The sequence below is a fragment of the Armigeres subalbatus genome, chromosome 1 (assembly GCF_024139115.2).
Source record: "Armigeres subalbatus isolate Guangzhou_Male chromosome 1, GZ_Asu_2, whole genome shotgun sequence".
NCBI classification, from domain to species: domain Eukaryota; kingdom Metazoa; phylum Arthropoda; class Insecta; order Diptera; family Culicidae; genus Armigeres; species Armigeres subalbatus.
In genome coordinates, this window is record NC_085139.1 from 92,724,826 (window position 1) to 92,745,421 (window position 20,596).

The window sequence follows — 20,596 nt, forward strand, 5'->3', positions numbered from 1 at the left end:
CTGCTGTGTGTGTGTGTGTGTGTGTGTGTGTGTGTGTGTGTGTGTGTGTGTGTGTGTGTGTGTGTGTGTGTGTGTGTGTGTGTGTGTGTGTGTGTGTGTGTGTGTGTGTGTGTGTGTGTGTGTGTGTGTGACGTGTGTGCGTGTTTGCGTGTGTGGATACGTTGGTTAGACATAATATATAGGGTAACTGTCCTATTTTGGACCCCTAGAGGAAGTGCATCCCAATATAGGGTAACTGTCCTATTTTGAACTCCTAGAGGAAGTGCATCCCAATATATGCTTATATCCATTGAAATATAGGTTCGATATGGGCGGAAATGACACCATTTTAAAGATGAAAGTCTTATTTATGAAATAGATATTCGAAACAAAAACATTCCTTGTTTTGGACAGTACAACATATTCTGGACCCCCAAATGTACACATATTGGACACCCCCATTTTGTCTATTCAAAGTCAAATTTCTAATCTAAGTCTTATCTTTCTATTGGCATGCATCAATGAGAAGACTCCTGCGTTTTAAGTTCACAATTTCGACAAAAACTTATTGTGTACGTTCTGAGATTTTCAGTGATGTATACTTTTAATCGTAACGCTCGCCTTCTTGAACAAACGAAGAAATTCGAAATTTCATCTAAATATCGCCATTTCGCACGGGAAACCAGTGAAATAGATACTGAACAATGTTATTTTCCTGAAGCCAATGGAGGAATTAGCAGCGGCATTGTTTTTATTTCAGAAATAAGAAAAATGTAGCCAGGAGGGTCCAAAGTAAGGGTCCAAATCAAGTTGGTTACCCTACCTTCCGTAATACTCAACTCCGTAATACTTATGAGAGTGTCACTGAGTCGGAGACCTCTCATTAAATAAGTATGTACTATGCATCAACACTTCTTTCTCCTCCTAAGTTACTAAGGACCCACCTTGATTTCTAATAGCAATCTGTATAAGGATTTCAGAAGAAAAACATGAGTATCACTAGTGTGAAATCTACGAAGTACACCTTAACTATGCTTCATTAACGACTTAATTTTTACCGATTAAGAAAAAGTTTATCATATGTGTCACAATCCTGACGTGCTCCCTTTCGCTATCAAGAAGTGGAGACTGTATGAGGAATCAGCCACGAGGCAAAACGAACAGACGCGCAACCATGGTGCACTTATGGCGAGATTGATAGTCACGACGATTGTGGTCCCTGGTTGCAAGCAGTCGAGTGTGAATTGAAAGATGCCAAATCAACGGTGCGTGGAAGTTAGTGAAGCGTCCGATATTCCACAGATGTAGTGCTTTTTTTTTTTCTAATTATAGGAGATACTTTGCAGGATGTTTCTCATGGACCTACTCAAGACAGTAGACTAAAAATACTTTTGCGTGCCATGTTTATTTTATATTTTGACAAATTATTTTTAATTTAATATTTACCATTATAACCGAGATAAACACAACGTAATAGCCTATTTTTATTACGCCATTTATTATATGATAAAGAGTAGCTTGATGCCAATGCACATTAAATTTTCTTTCTCCACTTTAACACGTAATAAAGCTCGTAATCTGAATAGGCTATAAGTAACCGACAGGTATTGCCTATGGTAAAGTTGTTAATTCAGCTTCAACTGGCTAGGTTCTTCATTAATTCTCGAGCGACCGGCACACAGGATCATGTTGAAGCTTTTCAGAGTATAGGAACTCTGTCGAGAAAACCTACCGTTACCCTATACGTTGATGTATGCAGAATGAAAATAAATCTTGATCTGTATATTTTGTGCTATATTATCCAGATGTTCCATATCAGCTCGCACCAATTATTCGCCATTCTCTTCGGCCCAAGAGCTGGTTCGCAGGTCTGCTTCTCTCGGTGAAATTAAATTCCTTTTCTTTCTATGCAGCTGTCAGATCTGTTGTCAGGATAATGTTTGAATTGTTTCCAAAGCATCAGAAATAAACCTACACAATTTATGTAAACTATTTTTTGGGTTGGATTTGCCTTCCACGAACATATACAAAATTTATCTTTACATAATTTGTGGATGACACCATAAAATAATTGAACAATGCTTTCAAAACATATATACGAGCAGGATATTAGTATGATAGATTATAAACATCATCGGACCGGTCACTATGCAGGAACATAATGTGGGACCTGATCTGTGCCTTAGCGTTGAACGGGCGACTACAGTACGGACAGTAGAACAGCTCCTGTTTGGGGGCTCCCGGATAGTGGGACTTTTCCTTGTGCTTGTTCAGCAACCCGAGCCGGACGAAGCCCAGTGGGCACTCGTCGCACACAAAGGGAAAATCGTTGGTGTGCAGATAGCTGTGGCGGTCCAAGCTGCTCTTGTCCGGGAACTGTCGGAAACACTCCGGACAAGTGTGGAAATTTCCCTCGTGTATGATCGTTTTGTGCCGATCCAGGTGACGTTTTTCCGCAAATTCCAAGAAGCAAATCTCGCACTGGACTTTTTTGATGACCTTTTTCGTGTATGAGGGGTAGTTCTTCATAATTTCGTCATCCATCAGGTCCCCTGCAATCGGTTCTGTTTGTCTTTGTAAGGCATGGTAGAATTTTCCCAAGGGAATTTCCGAATAGGGTACGGGAGCTATCAAGTTAGGATCCAAACGAGTTAAAGCAATGACAAATGGATGGACCACAGGATGTTCAGAATCCTCCATCACTTGAGCTTGTTCGTAGGTTTCTTCTGGATCATTTTCGATTGGAATTTGGTGATTATTTGTTTCCATGAATGTCGGCTCCGTGTTGATAGTTGCAACGGATGGAGAAGGATCCGGTTCATGAATCAACAGCAATGGCATTTCCGCTTGTTCCGGAATTGGTTTAACTGCATTTTTCCTCTTTTTTGTAACGCGGGTAAAATTTTTATGCTTTTCAGCTAAGTGACGAGTCAAAGAACCGATAAAACTAAATCTGATTCGACAAGCCTTACATTCATACGGTCTATCAGGGTTTTTGGGATCCTGCTGCACAGGCTTGGAGGCTTTAGGTTTCTTGGCCGGTTTACTTTTTTTCGCTGGCGGAGAAATAAAATCCCCTGTTGTTACTGTCGAAGTATGCAACAGTTGGATATGAAATTGGAGCTGATTGTTGTCGGCAAAAACCCGCGGACAGCAAGTGCAGTGCAATCCCTCACAAGCATTGGCAATGTGATACTGTTCTCGGTGAAGATCCAGCATGCCCTGCGTTGAAAATCCAGCCGGGCACAGATCACACAAGAAGAACTGCTCGTGATTGGATTTCCAATGCCGTTCAAACTCGACTTTGAACCGGAACTTACTCGGACATTCAGTACACTCGAACGGTACGTGGCGCTCTTTCCCGGTAAGGACATAATCGCACCGTAGGCACCGTTCGCGGAACAGTTCGAATTCTTCCAGCATCATTCGGCAAGTGCTGCAAATTCCGCACGGGCTGTCCACCGACGGGTACAGACCAATTTCTACATATCGCTTGATCAGGTCCACCAGTCGCTGATTCGGTTGCACAAATCCATCCGGAACGACGAGTAGGACCTCAACATTGGCCTCGGAGAGGCACAGCCGGCAGTAGGACTCCGGTGGGCCGCTTGGGCTGAAATGGAAACAAAATAAGCTTTAGGCAACTTTCCAATCCGAATTCAGGAATGGAAACATTACACAATCAGATAGTCGTCTTCCATGGTACATGTGCACAATTGTAAATTGTTTTATTCTAATTTTGTCCTCTAATTTATCTGCTAAAAACAAAATTTTCTCACAATTCCTGGCAAGGCAACTGCTGCTGCAGTTGACGGATGACGATGACACATGCACGATGCGAGGATGCACCAAACACGGAGAGAGGATAAGGGTGGCCAGATTATATTTTGATTAATCGGTAGCTTGACTGTAGAAAAATCGGTAGGCTAGAAAAAGTATCGAATCATAAATGAAAATTATGAAAATAATAATGAATAAATTATGAATAATGAATAAATTATGAAAATAATAATAATGAAAAATTGATAGGCTGGAAAAAGTATCGAATCATATAAAAATATATGAAAATAAAGTGACAACTCCCATTAGTTTGCGAGGGAACCTTACAAATTCCATTTTTGATTTTTGTTCTTTTCATAGCCTATTCAGATATGGGCTATTTATGACTTTGTTAAGTGAGAGGGTATCCAATTATTACGAGGTGTTCATACTGCAGCAAGATAATGGGTCGTATGAATAAAAGTAGCAAAACTCAACGCTTGTAGTATCTACTCAAAAATAAAGTCCACAGAGAATACTACATGTTTGATATGACTAAAAACATTTTCGAACTTATGGCATATGCTACATTCGAACTTAGCCTTTACTACACTGAAAACAACGCTGTGGTAAAATTTACCATTCTGATGGTTTAAATTAAATGCACAACGCCACTTGATTTGTGCAGACTACATGTCACATTTGATTCAAACAGAAGGTGCGTTTAATTTTACCATGGGACTTCCATGAACGCACAACGGTAAAATTTACCATGCTCCATGGTCAACTCAACTACAATGTTAGGTAAACATTTTAACCATGGGACGCTTTTAAAATGAAAATCTTCTAGTAAAACTAACTAATTAGGCGCAATTGCTGGCCGGGGGAAATTGCCATCATTTTTCATTATTGTCATAATCTAGCTTGTCAATTGGCTTTCACCGGAAACATTGAATTTCCTATCGTTTTTTATTTATGCATATTTTAGTATTAAAGGTACATCATTTAATTATTCACATATGCGATTGACCAAGGGGGACGAAACAAGTTTTCCAAGACGAAACATCCTGAAAAAGACTGCATATCCCGCGGAAAAGCCGGCGGGATTTGTTTTTGTCCTTTTGTGGGATATATGCCGTCTTTTCGGGATTTTTCAGCTTGGGAAAACTTGGGTCGTTCTCCTTGCAAACTAGAATTTATAATTCGACTATGGAATTAGACTTTATTAACTACTACGATGACGGCGATTCTCTAGTTCAGCAGGGCATCGTCTTTTTTTCTCCGGAACAGTGTTGTACTAAAACAACTTCCGAACCAATAGATGCCATCGAGAGTTCTTGCGCCAACGATATTGCAATCAAGGAAAACCTTACTTTGCTCTTGCACTTTGTTCTGCACCAAAGAAAAATCATGTTGAGTTGCACCGAAAGATTTTTATTATAATGTATACACTGACAAAAATCCAATCATATCCATTATGTGTGGCACACATAAATTTTGACTATAGCATTTCCCACATACTGGCTATGTGAATTCGCATAGCATATATGTGGAAACACACATAACCGTTATTAACTAATAACCTTTATGTGAATTCTCCTATAGCGGGTGGTTATTAACGCACACATAAAATTTATTTGTAAATTTCTTTAGATTTTTGCCAATAAAAATGTGTGGATTTTTATTAGTGTACAAACCATTGATACACTACACTCGTATTCCATTCTTGGCAATAAGTTTTTTCAATATTTCTAGAACATAAACCAATTTTTAAAGGAAAGCAGAATCGAGAGCAGAATAGCAAATAAAAGACACTGTTTATCACAATGCGATCAAGTTTATGCAATATGGCGTCTGATTTCGAGAAAATGTTGTGTATTGCATAACGTTTATTTTAACCATGCGCATAGTAAAAATAACTTCATGAGCATTGTGCTTTTGAACAACGTGTTGTTATTTCATTGACAAACATATTTAATTCAACAACACTTTGCAATAGTATTTTTAAAACAGATCCATAGTTATAGTTACCGTAACATTATTCTCAGTGTACAGTTTACTACCATTTACTACACGGAGAAACGTCAAAACAAAATAGACCCCATGATGACGATGATGATTTCATCATTTTTTGCAGCTAATCAACAAAAACATGTCTGTTTTGTTTGTTTGCCCTAAATTGGACTTCTATTTTCAAGAACAAAGCCGATTCGCTTCGATTCTGATGAATAATGTGCATTTGAAGCATGAGTAGCAACGTCTTGAGCAGACTACAAGAAATCAGTAGTGAACTCTTGTTTTATTCATACCGAATCAGTTGTTTGTAGTATGTTCGAAATGTGTAGTGTAGTAAAGTCTCTTTTATTCATACGAACATGTTCCACAAGTGACGTTTACTACTGAAAATGTAGTAAAGTTGAACTTACTACTTTTTATTCATACGACCCAATATATATTGACCTGGGTGATGCGGATAGAATCGATTTGGTTGTCAAACTGAAGCCAAAATTTTCTATTGTGCCGGAGCCAAACATTGAAGATTGTGGTTATGTTCGTTCCTGATTTAATATTGAGAAGTATTGTTATGATTTGAGAAAAAAAATAAAAATAAACTTATTTTGAGTTTAGTATTCTTTGTAAAAAATATTTTCACATTATATTTCTAGTGGCAAATTAGTAGGAATGCAACTAAAAAGCAATCGTTACTAAATTTCACAAGATTCAGCAACTGATTGGAGCAGGAATGTATGCAAATCCTCGTAAAGTCATGTAGAGTCTCGCGCATTTTTGCGCCCTCGTGCATCATGGAAAGAGAAATTGAAAGAGCGGGAAGTGTTTGACAGCCAAGTAACTGCAAAACAATTTTGTTTATGCGAGTGATTTCAAAATATCCCTCTACTCGCTTGAGCGCAGAAAAACGGCTCTATCCGCAGCACCCAGATCTTGACGTTTCCCTGTTTCCTCATTTGCACGCTAATACAGGGTTGAATTCAAGGAGAGTTTTAAAATTTTATTTGCGAAATCAAACATTTCTAGAGTGCTTTGAGAATAGGTCGTATGTGCAAAAGAGAGTCTCTCTTTGCCTCCATTCTCTTTCGAATATTACAGATTTATAATAAAGTTTACTTCAGATTTCTTGGCAGATATCTAAAGATTATAGCTTTGTCTAGCGTTCTGAAGTGAAAATGTGGCAAAATATGCAAAATTAGCTTATGTACAAGCGAAAGAGAGCGTGAACAAAGAGAGCCTCTCTTTTGCACATACGACCTATTCTCAAAGCAATCTAGATTTGTGTGGCGACAATCGAACATTTTTTCTGAACAAATATAAAAAAAATATAAAAATATAAAAAATATAAAAAAAATATGAAAAGGGATTTTCGAAAAATATTTGAAGCTCTCATTAAGGATAATGAGCGAAGCTACATTCATTAGTTGGGTGCGCCGTTCTTCGGGGAATCAGACTATTCCTCAATTTATTTTTAAGTTTAAAAAGTATTTTGATTCCGTACTATGATCGAACAGAGATTTGATAGAAAAATTTAGATACTTTTTGGAATTCTCACAAATAAATAAAAAAAGGACGATTGGACCAATTTTCAAGAAATATTATCGAACTAAAATGTATTTCCACCAGTATCTCCATGTATGAAGGACAACTCAGCAATTTAAAAATGGAAACTGAACCATTGCGTTCTACTCGACAATCAATGATACAGCTTCTAACAAAATCGAATCGTGTGAATGTGATATAATTTAAACTGGATTTTGGATGAATTAATGCATTACCAATCCATGTTTTATTCAAGGTTATTCTACTTTATATATACATCCCATCAAATCGTACAGTTGTCCCACGTGAAAAATGTTAAAATCCAAAGTATATTAAGCCAGTCAAGGAGCAGAATTAAAACAATTTATGAAATCATGTTTATTTATCAAATATATTCGTTTTACAACCATTCCTACGTTTTAAATTGTCTTCCGCATTGGCCCTTGAACTTTGAAAATTTATTCGATTTGTTCTATTAAATCTAGGTTTAAGTTAAATACTTCATGTTAATTCTAGAGAGCATCTGTTTATTAAACAATTCATGTTGAATAAGTGGAGAATAAATAATTATCATCATTATTTTTCATCATATAAAATGCTTTCCACAAAACCATCACAATCCGAGTTATTCTTCAGCGCTCAGAAGATTTCCAACTAACATGCATTCGACCCTGCTGCGACAGAAAGAGCATGACTGTCAACTACGAAACGAAATGAAAACAGAGAGAATTTTCTCTCTGGCAAAGAGAGCGTGACGCTTGTCAGTTTTGTTTTGTTGAATTTCTCCCTGCATCCCAGTTAGAACGAAAGCTCTCTCGTAATAATTGTTCGTAATAAATTCTTCATGATTCTTTTTAGCGGGTATCTTTTGACAGCGCAAAATGTATGGAATATTACGTAAATAATGACATCATAAAGCGTATTTACCCTGAAACGCCAATTATTATGTCATTAATGGCGTAATCTGAATAGGCTATCAGGTGGATACTGTTGAAGAAATTTCATTTCAAATTTTTACTTTTCCAATTCAGTAAACAGAATTTAACATGGGATTGGGATAGAAGAAGGAATTTCTTTTGAACACGATACCAATCTTTAAAGAAGATGAACCATGGAACGTGTGTAGAGTGAGACGTCTGTTTCTCTATGTTATACTACACACAAAAAACAAAAATGGTTTTATTAAATATTTTGAACTTCTGAAAACTGTTTTCTTTTCTTTAGGTTGGTATCGTGTTCAAAAGAAATTTCTTTTTCTATCTCAATCACATGTTAAATTCCGTTTACTGAATCGGAAAAGTAAAGAATCGAAACAAAATTCTTTCAACAGTATCCACCTGACAAGAACAAAAATCAAAATTGGAATTTGTAAGGTTCCCACGCAAAGTAATGGGAGCTGTCACTTTACTTTCGGAAAAATATTCTGCTCGATTATTCCGTAAGTACAAGTGACATTTTGCTCCATGCAGATCAGTTGTCAAAATTCCGCTTGGTAATATTGAACAAAATTCCGGAACCTCTCTACTTTTTAAGTCGATACACCTGTATACATTCCTGCTCCAATAAGCTGCTGAATCTCGTGAAATCTCATAACGAGTGCTTTTTAGGTGCATTTCCTACTAATTCTCCACTCGAAATATAATGTGAATATATTTGTTACAAAGAATGCACAACTAAAACTAAGTTTATTTTTATTTTTTTCCCCAAATAATAACAATACTTCTCAATATCAGATCTAAAACGAACATAACCACAATCTTCAATGTTTAGCTCCGGCAGCAATAAAGGTTGCCGACGTTTAAGCATCTTTCTCTTTCGAGCGCGTAGGCAGGATAGGATTTGTTTTCATCGGGAAACGTTTCCCGATGAAAACAAATCCTATTCTGCTTTTGTGCTTGAAAGAGAAAAATGATTAAACGTCAGCAAGCTCTATAGAAAATTTTGGCTTCAGTTTGACAACCAAATCGATTCTATTAGCACCACCCAGGGTCAACATGATATAACCAGGTGTTACATTAAGTTTATTTTGATGTTGCTCTATTAAAGTTAAAACCACAAGAAAACAATTCGCAAAGGCACAAACAACATTTTGCGTAGAAAACTGTTCACGAAATTAAGATTGCCCTGTATACAAACAGCCACTTCGAAAATAAATCCATCCCTGCGGAAAACGAAAGGTTCGCAAGAAATTGAACGCCAACATCAGGCGACATCAACTAAAAGTGAAAAACTTTAGGCCACGAGGCGGAATCACTTTGTGGCAAAGTAATTGCCTTCGAGTTAGTGTGCTTTCGTTCGGAACGGTTACCTTTGCCAGCCAGCAGGTGTTCTCGAGGCGACGGCACTGAATTCCGGAGTTCCTTCTGAGCAACTTGCAGGACCGCTACTCCACCGGACTACAGTTTCGTCGGAAAGGTTGAGCATATCTACCGAACAGGTAGAAGGATCGGATCACTTGACAGTCTTCGTCGAGTTGCGGATCGGTTTTGTCGGGTCATTGCGGACCACGGTGACCGCTTTCTTCGAACAGTTTGTCCCACCCACCGGATGATCAGATCGTTGGCTTAGGAAGGAATCGAACCGGAGGCGGAAGCAGAACGAGAACGCTAAGGGTGCGAAAATCTCGCCAAGAGAATCGAACGTCTCGGAGAGACACCATCCAGCAACGCAGTTGCACTGGTCGGCCAGAGGGGTCTCCAGCAGGGGACGCGTCTGGTGCGTGTGGCGAAATGGAAGTCTGCATGATCCGGACGATATCGGCGGCAAGTAAGCCGTCAGAAGATTGGTAGGCCAGGGTGCACCCAAGATGAAAATTCGTGAGTACGCATGATGTTAGCTTGTAAGCAGAAAATTTAGAGAAAGGGAACATTAGATGACAGGAGCAGTAGAAGAAACACCAATGAGCTTCGAATATATGTATTGAATGAGCATTTGTCCTCCAGTTTGTGTGCATTTTGTCCGCTTTAAAGTTGGTATCGTGTTCAAAAGAAATTTCTTTTTCTATCTCAATAACATGTTAAATTCCGTTCACTGAATCGGAAAAGTAAAGAATCGAAACAAAATTCTTACATCAGTATCCACATGAAAAGAACAAAAAACAAAATTGGCATTTGTAAGGTTCCAACGCAAAGTAATGCTGTCACTGTCACTTTACTTTCGGAAAAACTGTTGTACTGTTGTAAGCATTTTGTTTCGATTCTTTACTTTTCCGATTCAGTGAACGGAATTTAACATGTGATTGAGATAGAAAAAGAAATTTCTTTTGAACACGATACCAACCTTAATATTGAACAAAATTCCGTAACCTGTCTACTTTTAAGTCGATACTGGCCTTTGGCAATTACGCTCTACCGCTACCGGAGATCTCACAACATAGGAACTAATAACCTTCATTATTATAGTTCCTATAGGAACTTGTTGTTAAGTTGGCCAGGTTTGCAGGACATATGGATACAGTAGACGTTCGATAACTGCAAGTCATTTAACTGCAATGCTTTTTAACTGCAATTCAATAGTTGCAACAGTTATCGGACCGCTAAACTTCAAACTGATGTCAAACTCAATTACATCTGCAATGCGCTGCACATTTAGATGCACTTTTATTGCATCTGACGTCGATTGACAACCGTTTGACGTCTAGAATGCATTGCAGTTATCGAACGGCATTCGGCATCGAACTGAAAAGTAAACATTTTGCAGTTATCGAACGGCTACTGTAGATGAATAGGGTTGTTTTGTCGTCAATCTTTTAGCCGCTGGAGAAGACGTCCGTCGAGATGCGTTTCGCTCTACTTGTTTTTTGAATTTACCTATCGAGAAATAGAAACCATAAATCAAGCTCTATCTGGAATAAGGGCGAATGTCGCAAGAGAGAATTCTCTTCGCCGACTTCCCCTCTTTTAAATTAAAGTGACAAGCAGATGATTTCGTTGCGGTTTTCCCTCAGAACGAAAGAAAACAATGAAAACTTGCATTCTGAGGTGATAAACCGCGATGAAATCCTCTGCTTGTCACTTTTATTTAAAAGAGGGGAAGTCGACGAAGAGAATCCTCTCTTGCGACATTCGCCCTTTTACCAGATAGAGCTTGAAATGAAAAAATGTTCTCACTCGTGAGCTAAATATTCACCATCGTTCAAAACATGGTCCAGCAATTACTTTGTGATGTTTTATTGTGACGCTCATCTGCTAGTTCTTGGACTGATTGGCGAACTCCGGGTTTCCAATCGTTCGATTCCGAACAAAAACCGTCCGGTCTGATACACCTTTCCATCAACATTGAAGCCATTAGACGTCCCGTAATCTGCTTGGAAGAATCCTCATGTGCTCGTAAAAACGCATTTTCTTTACTGATGGGGGTTGCGACTTACCTTATGCATCAGAACTTAATCCACGACTTCAGGTATATTCTCGGGTATATCTATCTAGCTGAAGGTTTTATTTTCACCTAAAAATATTTATCTAAATATATAAAAAAAAAAAGTATAAGCTCTGAAGAGATTGTTTTGGTAAACTTCTGCTCTACCATTTTCGTCAACGAGTTTGACACAGTGAGCGATGCAATTTTTTTGTGGGTGAATTGACAGTTCTAAAGTTTTATTTTTGAAAGGATGAACTTTTGAATATAATCTATATTAAGGTGAATAATACTTTCAAATCCAATAAAAGACATTTACTTCAAACAATTTTACTTTCATTTCAAAAGGCCAGTATCGACTTAAAAAGTAGAGAGGTTCCGGAATTTTGTTCAATATTACCAAGCGGAATTTTGACAACTGATCTGCATGGAGCAAAATGTCACTTGTACTTACGGAATAATCGAGCAGAATATTTTTCCGAAAGTAAAGTGACAGCTCCCATTACTTTGCGTGGGAACCTTACAAATTCCAATTTTGATTTTTGTTCTTGTCAGGTGGATACTGTTGAAAGAATTTTGTTTCGATTCTTTACTTTTCCGATTCAGTAAACGGAATTTAACATGTGATTGAGATAGAAAAGAAATTTCTTTTGAACACGATACCAACCTAAAGAAAACAAAACAGTTTTCAGAAGTTCAAAATATTTCTAGAGTGCTTTGAGAATAGGTCGTACGTGCAAAAGAGTCTCTCTTTGCCTCCATTCTCTTTAGATTATTACAGATCTATAATAAAGTTTACTTCAGATTTCTTGGCAGATATCAGAAGATTTTAGCTTGCTCTAGCGTTCTGAAGTGGAAATGTGGCAAAATATGCAAAACTAGCTTATGTACAAGCGAAAGAGAGCGTGAACAAAGAGAGCCTCTCTTTTGCACATACGACCTATTCTCAAAGCAATCTAGATTTAATAAAACCATTTTTGTTTTTTTGTGTGTAGTATAACATAGAGAAACAGACGTCTCACTCTACACACGTTCCATGGTTCATCTTCTTTAAAGATTGGTATCGTGTTCAAAAGAAATTCCTTCTTCTATCCCAATCCCATGTTAAATTCCGTTTACTGAATTGGAAAAGTAAAAATTTGAAATGAAATTTCTTCAACAGTATCCACCTGATAGCCTATTCAGATTACGCCATTAATGACATAATAATTGGCGTTTCAGGGTAAATACGCTTTATGATGTCATTATTTACGTAATATTCCATACATTTTGCGCTGTCAAAGATACCCGCTAAAAAGAGTCATGAAGAATTTATTACGAACAATTATTACGAGAGAGCTTTCGTTCTAACTGGGATGCAGGGAGAAATTCAACAAAACAAAACTGACAAGCGTCACGCTCTCTTTGCCAGAGAGAAAATTCTCTCTGTTTTCATTTCGTTTCGTAGTTGACAGTCATGCTCTTTCTGTCGCAGCAGGGTCGAATGCATGTTAGTTGGAAATCTTCTGAGCGCTGAAGAATAACTCGGATTGTGATGGTTTTGTGGAAAGCATTTTATATGATGAAAAATAATGATGATAATTATTTATTCTCCACTTATTCAACATGAATTGTTTAAAAAACAGATGCTCTCTAGAATTAACATGAAGTATTTAACTTAAACCTAGATTTAATAGAAAAATCGAATAAATTTTCAAAGTTCAAGGGCCAATGCGGAAGACAATTTAAAACGTAGGAATGGTTGTAAAACGAATATATTTGATAAATAAACATGATTTCATAAATTGTTTTAATTCTGCTCCTTGACTGGCTTAATATACTTTGGATTTTAACATTTTTCACGTGGGACAACTGTACGATTTGATGGGATGTATATATAAAGTAGAATAACCTTGAATAAAACATGGATTGGTAATGCATTAATTCATCCAAAATCCAGTTTAAATTATATCACATTCACACGATTCGATTTTGTTAGAAGCTGTATCATTGATTGTCGAGTAGAACGCAATGGTTCAGTTTCCATTTTTAAATTGCTGAGTTGTCCTTCATACATGGAGATACTGGTGGAAATATGTCATGTAGAGTCTCGCGCATTTGTGCTCCTTCATGCAGCGTGGAAAGAGAAATTCGAAGAGCGGAAAATGTTTGACAGCTAAGAAACTGCAAAATAATTTTGCTCGATGGAATGATTTCAAAATATCCCTCGCTTGAGAGCAGAAAAGCGGCTCTATCCGCAGCACTCAGTATTGACCGTGTTTTTGTTAGGAGGGTTGAAAATCGGTATACCGATAACTATATAGTTCTCGGCTTCTCGGTATAGGAATTTTGAAAAATCTGTATGTTTTCGATCTTTTGTCTGTGAATCGGTAGGTGAGTCAAAAATCGTTAGGTCTGGCCACCCTGCAGAGGATTCTCTCTTTTCAAAAGTTGCGTGAGCGAAACTGTCAGATTGATCGTGATTGTCGGAGTCTCGGTCGGAGTGCCACCAAAGTACACTTTAATGGGTAAAAAAGTACCCATTATGGACTTAAATAGTTCAACTCATTAAATGAGTAAACAGCGATTACTCATTAATGAGTAAAAGGCGTATACGTCAGATTGAGGGGTAGTTTTTACCCATTATCCCACTTGAAGTTTTTGTCAAAATGAGTATATTTTACTCTTTAATTTCATTTTTTTTTAGTTCCGCGGTAAAAAGTTAATATATTTTTTGAATACGAGGGGTTTTCCAATTATAATAAAAACATCTTTATTATTCCTCATGATAAACATATTATTGACAATATTATTTAATACTTGACTAGTATTAAAGTTTCGTAGAAGCGTGGTATTTATGCATTTTAAACAGTCGGATCACCATCAGCAGCTGCCTCGGGAACCAATGCCAGACCCAGAATCGAAAGCATTTCTTATTGCTGACAATCGCCTTCCGGTTTCTTTGATTTCCGGAGCACCTCCAGCAGCTGCCGTAAAAACCAGTACCGCAAACAAAGAATTTCCTTTTTTGCCGACCACCGTCATCTCGATCTCCGGAGCGCCTGCATCAGGAATCAATTACGGAACCAAAACCTTTCCTGATTGTCAGCAACTGTCTACGGCTTCTTGTGGCCATCCGTTTCGGGTTAGTCTATAGCGCCAACAGCTGCATCAGGTCAGAAATCATTGCCGGAATCAAAAAGGAATCATTATCAGGAATCACAGCCTACGGCTTTTCGTGGTCGTGGCGAAACTATTACAGGATAAAGGTTGGATTTGGAGCTAGCGCATCCCGGATCCCGATCTTTGGGATTAGTGACGAAAAGATTTGTACGTTTTGTCGTGGAAGACCGCTGAAATAAAATAAAATCAATGGATTGTTGAATTCCCGTGCAAAAAAATCTAATTGTTTTACCTTATTCAATAAGCAGATTCTTTTTCACGTCCAAGATGAGCTAGGTTGAGCTCCGGTTTCTTAGCGGCAGCGGAAACAGCTGGTGAACTATTTATAGGATTCGCCTTCGGATCAGTTTTCGATATCCACACTGCAATTTATACTTTTTTCTACGAGTTCCTCTCATTGTGTGACTGTGATCTTGGGCTAGAATAAAGGATTACTGTGAATACTTTATACTATCTCTATCAAAAAACACTTCTTTCTTACGTTTTATCCTGAGGTTTTTTCTTCACCATTAATTATTAAAATATCGGACTGCATTTTCAATTTGCAAAACAATTCCATCCACACAAGAAGTTTTTCACCCTTTAATGAGTAAATATATAATTCGATAAAAAGGATACAAAGTACGCATTATTGAAAAAAATAAAATACCCATTATTTTGACAGCTTCATATATTGCCAAAAAATGAGGCATTTTTACTCTTTAATGAGTTTTGTCAGGTTTACAGTGTATCACCGATTCGTCGGATATTTTTGTGGGGGCTGGTTTTCTTTCGCAGGTTTTATTTACGAAAACAGAATCACCAAAATCAAAAAAGTGAAGCACAGCTTGTATAATTAAAATTAATTAAGGAAATAGTTTACTTTCTTAGTTTAAATACCATCAGAACAAAAAAGTATAACTTTATGCAATGAACAAGCGACCAGCCTTTTTCGTAGACGAAGCCTATAACGATGATAATCTGGAACTGTAAGTTGACAAAAATAGTTTCTCCCGACTAATCTGATCCCAATGTGTATCAATATCTTATCCTTCCATCGATTATCCACGCCAGGCCGCACGCAGACTTTTCTGCCTACTGTCGATTGTGCTTCTCGATCTCCCAGCTGGAGCCGCTGTTCGCAAGCCGGCAGGACCAGGACAACTACCGGGTGGTTGGCATAGTGGAGATGTGCACCGGAATCAAATTAAGCCCCAAAACGGACAACCCGGCCTCGATTTGCCTCCAGTGTCGGCTCACGATGGACGAGTTCTTTAGCTTCCGGAAGCTGTGCCAGCGTCTGGATCGAGTGTACCGACGTAAAAAGTTCGAATCGGCAGCCGCAGCTAAGTACACAGCGGCTGTGGAATACAATCAAAATGGGGTTGCTGAGCCGGCCGCTGTTTTGGAACCAATGGTTATGATACCAAATGCTCCAGCACCACCAGATGTGCAACTTGAAACCACCTCCAGTGATACTATACCGATGGAATTGCCGGATGAAACGTGTGCCACAATAGTTGCTGCTGAACCTTCAGCACTTGAAGCTTCTGCTGTCGCGGAAGGCGCTGCTCCAGAATCCTTTATCGTCCACGAACTATCTGACGAGGAAGATCGCGCTGCGAACAGCACCGAAGTAACCGCTATGGAAACTATGGTTGCGTTCGACCTGAGCGAGGAGAACGATGATCCATTCATTAAGATGGCTAACGATTGGTACTGCTGCAAGATGTGCTCCCGCCTGTATCAATCGTTCATCCTATTGGTGGACCACCTTCGGGACATACATCCAGAAAAAGCGCAAATATTGCGCGACAAATCAAAAGAATATCTCTTCAGAGCGAAAGAAAGCGACCTGCAAGCGCTGAAACATGAAAAGAGCATCCTTTTCAAGTGTGACTTGTGCGATACGCTGTTAAGCAACAGGCATTGCGTCATGCGGCACCGTTGGCGGTATCACGGCGCCTTCGACGATTGTCGTAAAATCACCTGTAGGGTCGCTTCCTGTGAGTGCTTCTTTATGGAGACGAAAGCTCTGAATCGCCATCTGGAGATTGTTCACAAACGGTTTAGTAAGACAAAAAATAAACCTGCCACAACCGGAACCGACAGCACCGTTGTCGTCGAAGATATCGAAGAGGACGATGATGTGGTGGTTGTTACGGATGAAGCCACCCAACAGGAGTACCACGGTGAGAATGTTGTGCAAATCGATGATTACTAAAGATTTGGTTGAAGTTACTAAGACGCTTAGTTACTTTAAGCAACTATGCTGTATAGCAGAGTTTTAAATTCAATTAACCCGTTTTACAATTTTATTGCTTTTGAATTTGGTCATAAACTATTCTTATATTTAAAACTTACATCTCAACTGATGTATCGATGTACAAGAATGTATTTCCTTATATTAATCAATTATGTGGTTTCAAAAGCTATGTTTAGGGTATTGTATTTGTACATTTTGTTATAAGTCCCATATACATATTTCTATGCTCTTTACACCCGAGAAAAGGGTAGAGAGATATTAGACACCTTCAACATTGGTGTTAGATCGTATCGCTGGTCCCCCGGATTGCCTCTATGTCCATATGGTATTGAAGCAAGATTGTTCCATATCCAGGTAGAGTATAAACTAACGAGCACAATGCAAAGTTAATAAAAAAAAGCCTTAAAGGCAAAATTTTGTCGTATTTTATTGCAGTAAGGCAAATATGATGATTTAAAGATGACTTCCGTATTATGCAACGTACACACCAATCAAGCAGTTTGACGAACATTAGTGCTGTCCAATGAGCTGCTCGAAGTAGCTCGAAGTTGTTCCCGTCTTGCTCGTTCTTTTTTGTCAACAAATGGGCATGAGCAGGACAGGGAGAAACTTCGAGCTACTTCAAGCTCTCTTTGGACAGCACTATTGACTCCGCCCCCAAGAAAACGCTTCGGTTGCTGCTTTGTTTGAACGCGTGTGAGGTTGTTCGACCAACCATTTGACAGTTGTCGGCTCGGTTGGAAAAAAATAAAACGGTTTGATCTTGGTTTGAGTTGTCGGGGGTGGAGTCAAGGTTCGCCGAACATGCTTGAGCATTTGTAGTTGTTGCACAAACCCCATATTTTTTGATGGTTGGTGCTCAAGTTGGCGCTTCGGTCGTTCGTGTGTGATATGGTTGGTCGAATAAATTGATTGTTCGTGCCGCTGTTGGTAAAACTTGATGGATGTTTGAATGTCAGGATGTCGCACACTGTATAAGTTTTCGTAGGTTAAGCGCGAAAAAAAAACGATTGCACATTGGGGAAAACCGATTTCAGAGGTGGAAAAAAATTCCAAGGATAATTATGTAAAGAATTTATTGAGTGCTGACAGAGCTGCCCAACACATGTAGCATGAAGAAGGAAGAGCTTATCACAGAGCTAGAAAGCACATCACTCAAGCCTATCGCCGTGCACAAAATCGCTCGCCACGACAAGGCCAGAAAGTACCGAGATCAGCTTTACCTGGAGCATGGCTCCATCTCCTACAAGGACCTGAAGCTGATCGGAGTAATCAACTACACCGTCGTCGGCTGGGAGCGATACCGGCCCGTGCATCGTGACGTGACGCAGTGCACGAAATGTTTCAACTTCGGGCATGGCACCCGGAATTGCCACTTGGCCGCGCGCTGCAACGAGTGTGGCGAACTGCACCCGACGGATGAGTGCGACAAGATGGAGGTGGCCGATCCAAAGTGCACCAACTGTGGCGAAAAACATCGGGCCACTACGAAAGGCTGTTCAAAACGCGCGGAGTTCCTGGAAATCCAAAGGAAAGCATCAACCAAATCACATTCAAAGAGGAACTGTGTTCCAGTGATCGACGATGTGAACCTTCCTGCTATCACGGCTCCCCGACGAGCGGTACCAGTACTTCCACCGTTGTAGCCGCACAAGCGACTGGCCGCAGCAGCAGCATCGATTCAAGCCCCACTCCATCCAGCTCCATCTTCCAGCGAATGGCCCCCGCTTCCTCCTCCTGGATTCCGTCGGCAGCCGGAGAATCAAACTGTCCCGCCGGAAGAATCTGCTCCGCTCTACACCCCGGAGCAGCTGATGCCAATCTTCTCCCAGCTCGCCACTCGGCTGCGTGGTTGCAAAACCCGATTCGACCAGGTCTTCACTCTTGGCATGTTCATCATTGAAAATGGCTGCTAGGGTGGGCCTGGTCAACTGGAACGCTTGCTCGCTCTGGTTCCAAGCTTCCAGCTCAGTGTCATCGAGGCCATCGGTGTCGAAATCACCACTTCTGTCGGCACAATCACGCTCATCGCGGCGTACTGTTCAACGCAAGCCAAAGCTGGCGATGGATCATCGGCTGCCCTTCGGAGGGACATCGTCAAGCTTACGCGGAGCTTACCTGAATGCCAAACATCAAGCCTGGGGCAACAGTCGCGGCAATCAAAACGGCACCATCTGGAGCAACGACATGGAGGAAGGCCACTACACGATCTTGAGCCCGGATTCCCCAGGGTGACCAGCGAACCGGGAAAACCGGGAGAACCGGGAAAAAGTCGGGAATTGAAAATCACCGGAAAAATATCGGGAAATATGTGGGAATTCGAATAAGCACCGGGAAAATTCAAAATACTGTAAAAATCTCAAGCATCGAGGGGATATAGAAAATTTCTTACGCGAATGTCTTAAGGTCACTCCTGACGGAATCCAAGTTGGGCTTAATCCGACTAGACTAGGCTTGATTTTGATATCCTGTTTTAATCCAATTGAACAAGTTTTCCTTAATAGGTTTCACGGATCTGTATCGAGTGGTGTGCCCCCGAAAACGCGAGCACTTTGAAACTTGGATTCCGTCAGGAGTGACCTTAAGAAAATTATTTAAGAGTTCCTTTGGAAATTCGATAAGGAATTCCTTCGAGAATACCCTTAGACATTTCTTTGAAAATTCTTCTGGAATTTCCATTGTAAACTATTTTATTCTTTAAAAAAGTAAGAATTCGTAAGAATTCTTCCAAGTAAATTTCCTGAATAAATTTAATTGGAATTTTGGAAATAACTTCTGGAACTTTTGGAAATAATGCCTGAAGAAATTTTGCATGGTTTCCTAGACTTCGCTCCAAGGTTTTTTAGAACCTGTTGCTTGAGAAACTTCCGAAGAAATTTCTGGAACAAAATGCAAAGGCATTTCCGGAGGATTTTTCGTTGGAATCCCTGGGAGAATGGAAAAAGAGGAATTCTTTTCGAAATATTCTGAACTATTTCTGGTGGAAAGTCCTGGAGAAATATCCAAAAGTATTTCCAGAAGTTTTTCTGGGAGAATCTTTGCGAGTCTTTGAATGAATTATTGTAGGAATTCCCTATGGAGAACGCGAACAAGTTTTCGACAAGAACTTTTGTGAGCATTACTAAAGGAATATCCGAAATAATTCTTAAATACATTTCCAAAGAAATGCCTAAGTTTCTCTAAGTATTTCTTCGGTAATTACTTATGGATTTTCTCCATGAATTCATTAATAAAACTCATCCAACTTGGAAGTTTTCGCTGAGATTTATCAAAATTGAGGATTTTTTTTCTACAACTATTTAGACTTTGTTCCGCCAGTTTTGTTATATGACATGTAAGAATATTCCATGTGTAAACAATAAATTGCGGCTTGATTGAATTTAAATGCCTTTTAAATGAATTTTTTTGACGAATGAGTGAAACGATGAGGAATGGATGAATGAGATTTCAATATGAATAAACTACTGAGTATTCAGAACCGGATGCACCTTACTGCGCATCCACGCAATCCAGGGCCATTGATTGAAAGAAGAGGATTTGCTG

General features: G+C 39.2%; 2 protein-coding genes and 1 long non-coding RNA gene across 3 annotated transcripts; 1 reads left to right on the top strand and 2 right to left on the bottom strand.

Annotated features, from left to right (window-relative positions):
- Positions 1-1,365: 1,365 nt before the first annotated feature.
- Positions 1,366-3,818, bottom strand: LOC134224341 (zinc finger protein Xfin-like). Its single transcript, XM_062703701.1, has 2 exons — positions 3,658-3,818; positions 1,366-3,592 (listed from the first exon to the last, which is right to left on the bottom strand). Exons 1-2 carry the CDS (start codon positions 3,678-3,680, stop codon positions 2,089-2,091), a joined length of 1,527 nt encoding a protein of 508 aa, XP_062559685.1. The 5' UTR covers positions 3,681-3,818; the 3' UTR covers positions 1,366-2,088.
- Positions 3,819-14,373: 10,555 nt separating this feature from the next.
- On the bottom strand, positions 14,374-15,500 carry LOC134224515 (uncharacterized). Its single transcript, XR_009982973.1, has 3 exons — positions 15,290-15,500; positions 15,041-15,226; positions 14,374-14,978 (listed from the first exon to the last, which is right to left on the bottom strand). It is a non-coding gene; the product is annotated as an uncharacterized LOC134224515 (long non-coding RNA).
- Positions 15,501-15,541: 41 nt separating this feature from the next.
- LOC134224432 (uncharacterized) lies at positions 15,542-17,467 on the top strand. The gene is made up of 2 exons (XM_062703812.1): positions 15,542-15,776; positions 15,862-17,467. The coding sequence occupies exons 1-2, from the start codon at positions 15,718-15,720 to the stop codon at positions 17,009-17,011; spliced, it is 1,209 nt and encodes a 402-aa protein (XP_062559796.1). The 5' UTR covers positions 15,542-15,717; the 3' UTR covers positions 17,012-17,467.
- Positions 17,468-20,596: the final 3,129 nt, after the last annotated feature.

Excerpts from the sequence above, each read along its gene's own strand:
- LOC134224341 (XM_062703701.1), bottom strand. The coding sequence starts at position 3,680 with ATGGAAGACGACTATCTGATTGT. Across the intron at positions 3,593-3,657 it reads GAAGACGACTATCTGATTGT|CCCAAGCGGCCCACCGGAGT; the intron begins GTAATGTTTCCA and ends TTTCCATTTCAG.
- LOC134224432 (XM_062703812.1), top strand. The coding sequence starts at position 15,718 with ATGAACAAGCGACCAGCCTTTTTCGTAGACGAAGCCTATAACGATGAT. Across the intron at positions 15,777-15,861 it reads AACGATGATAATCTGGAACT|GCCGCACGCAGACTTTTCTG; the intron begins GTAAGTTGACAA and ends TATCCACGCCAG.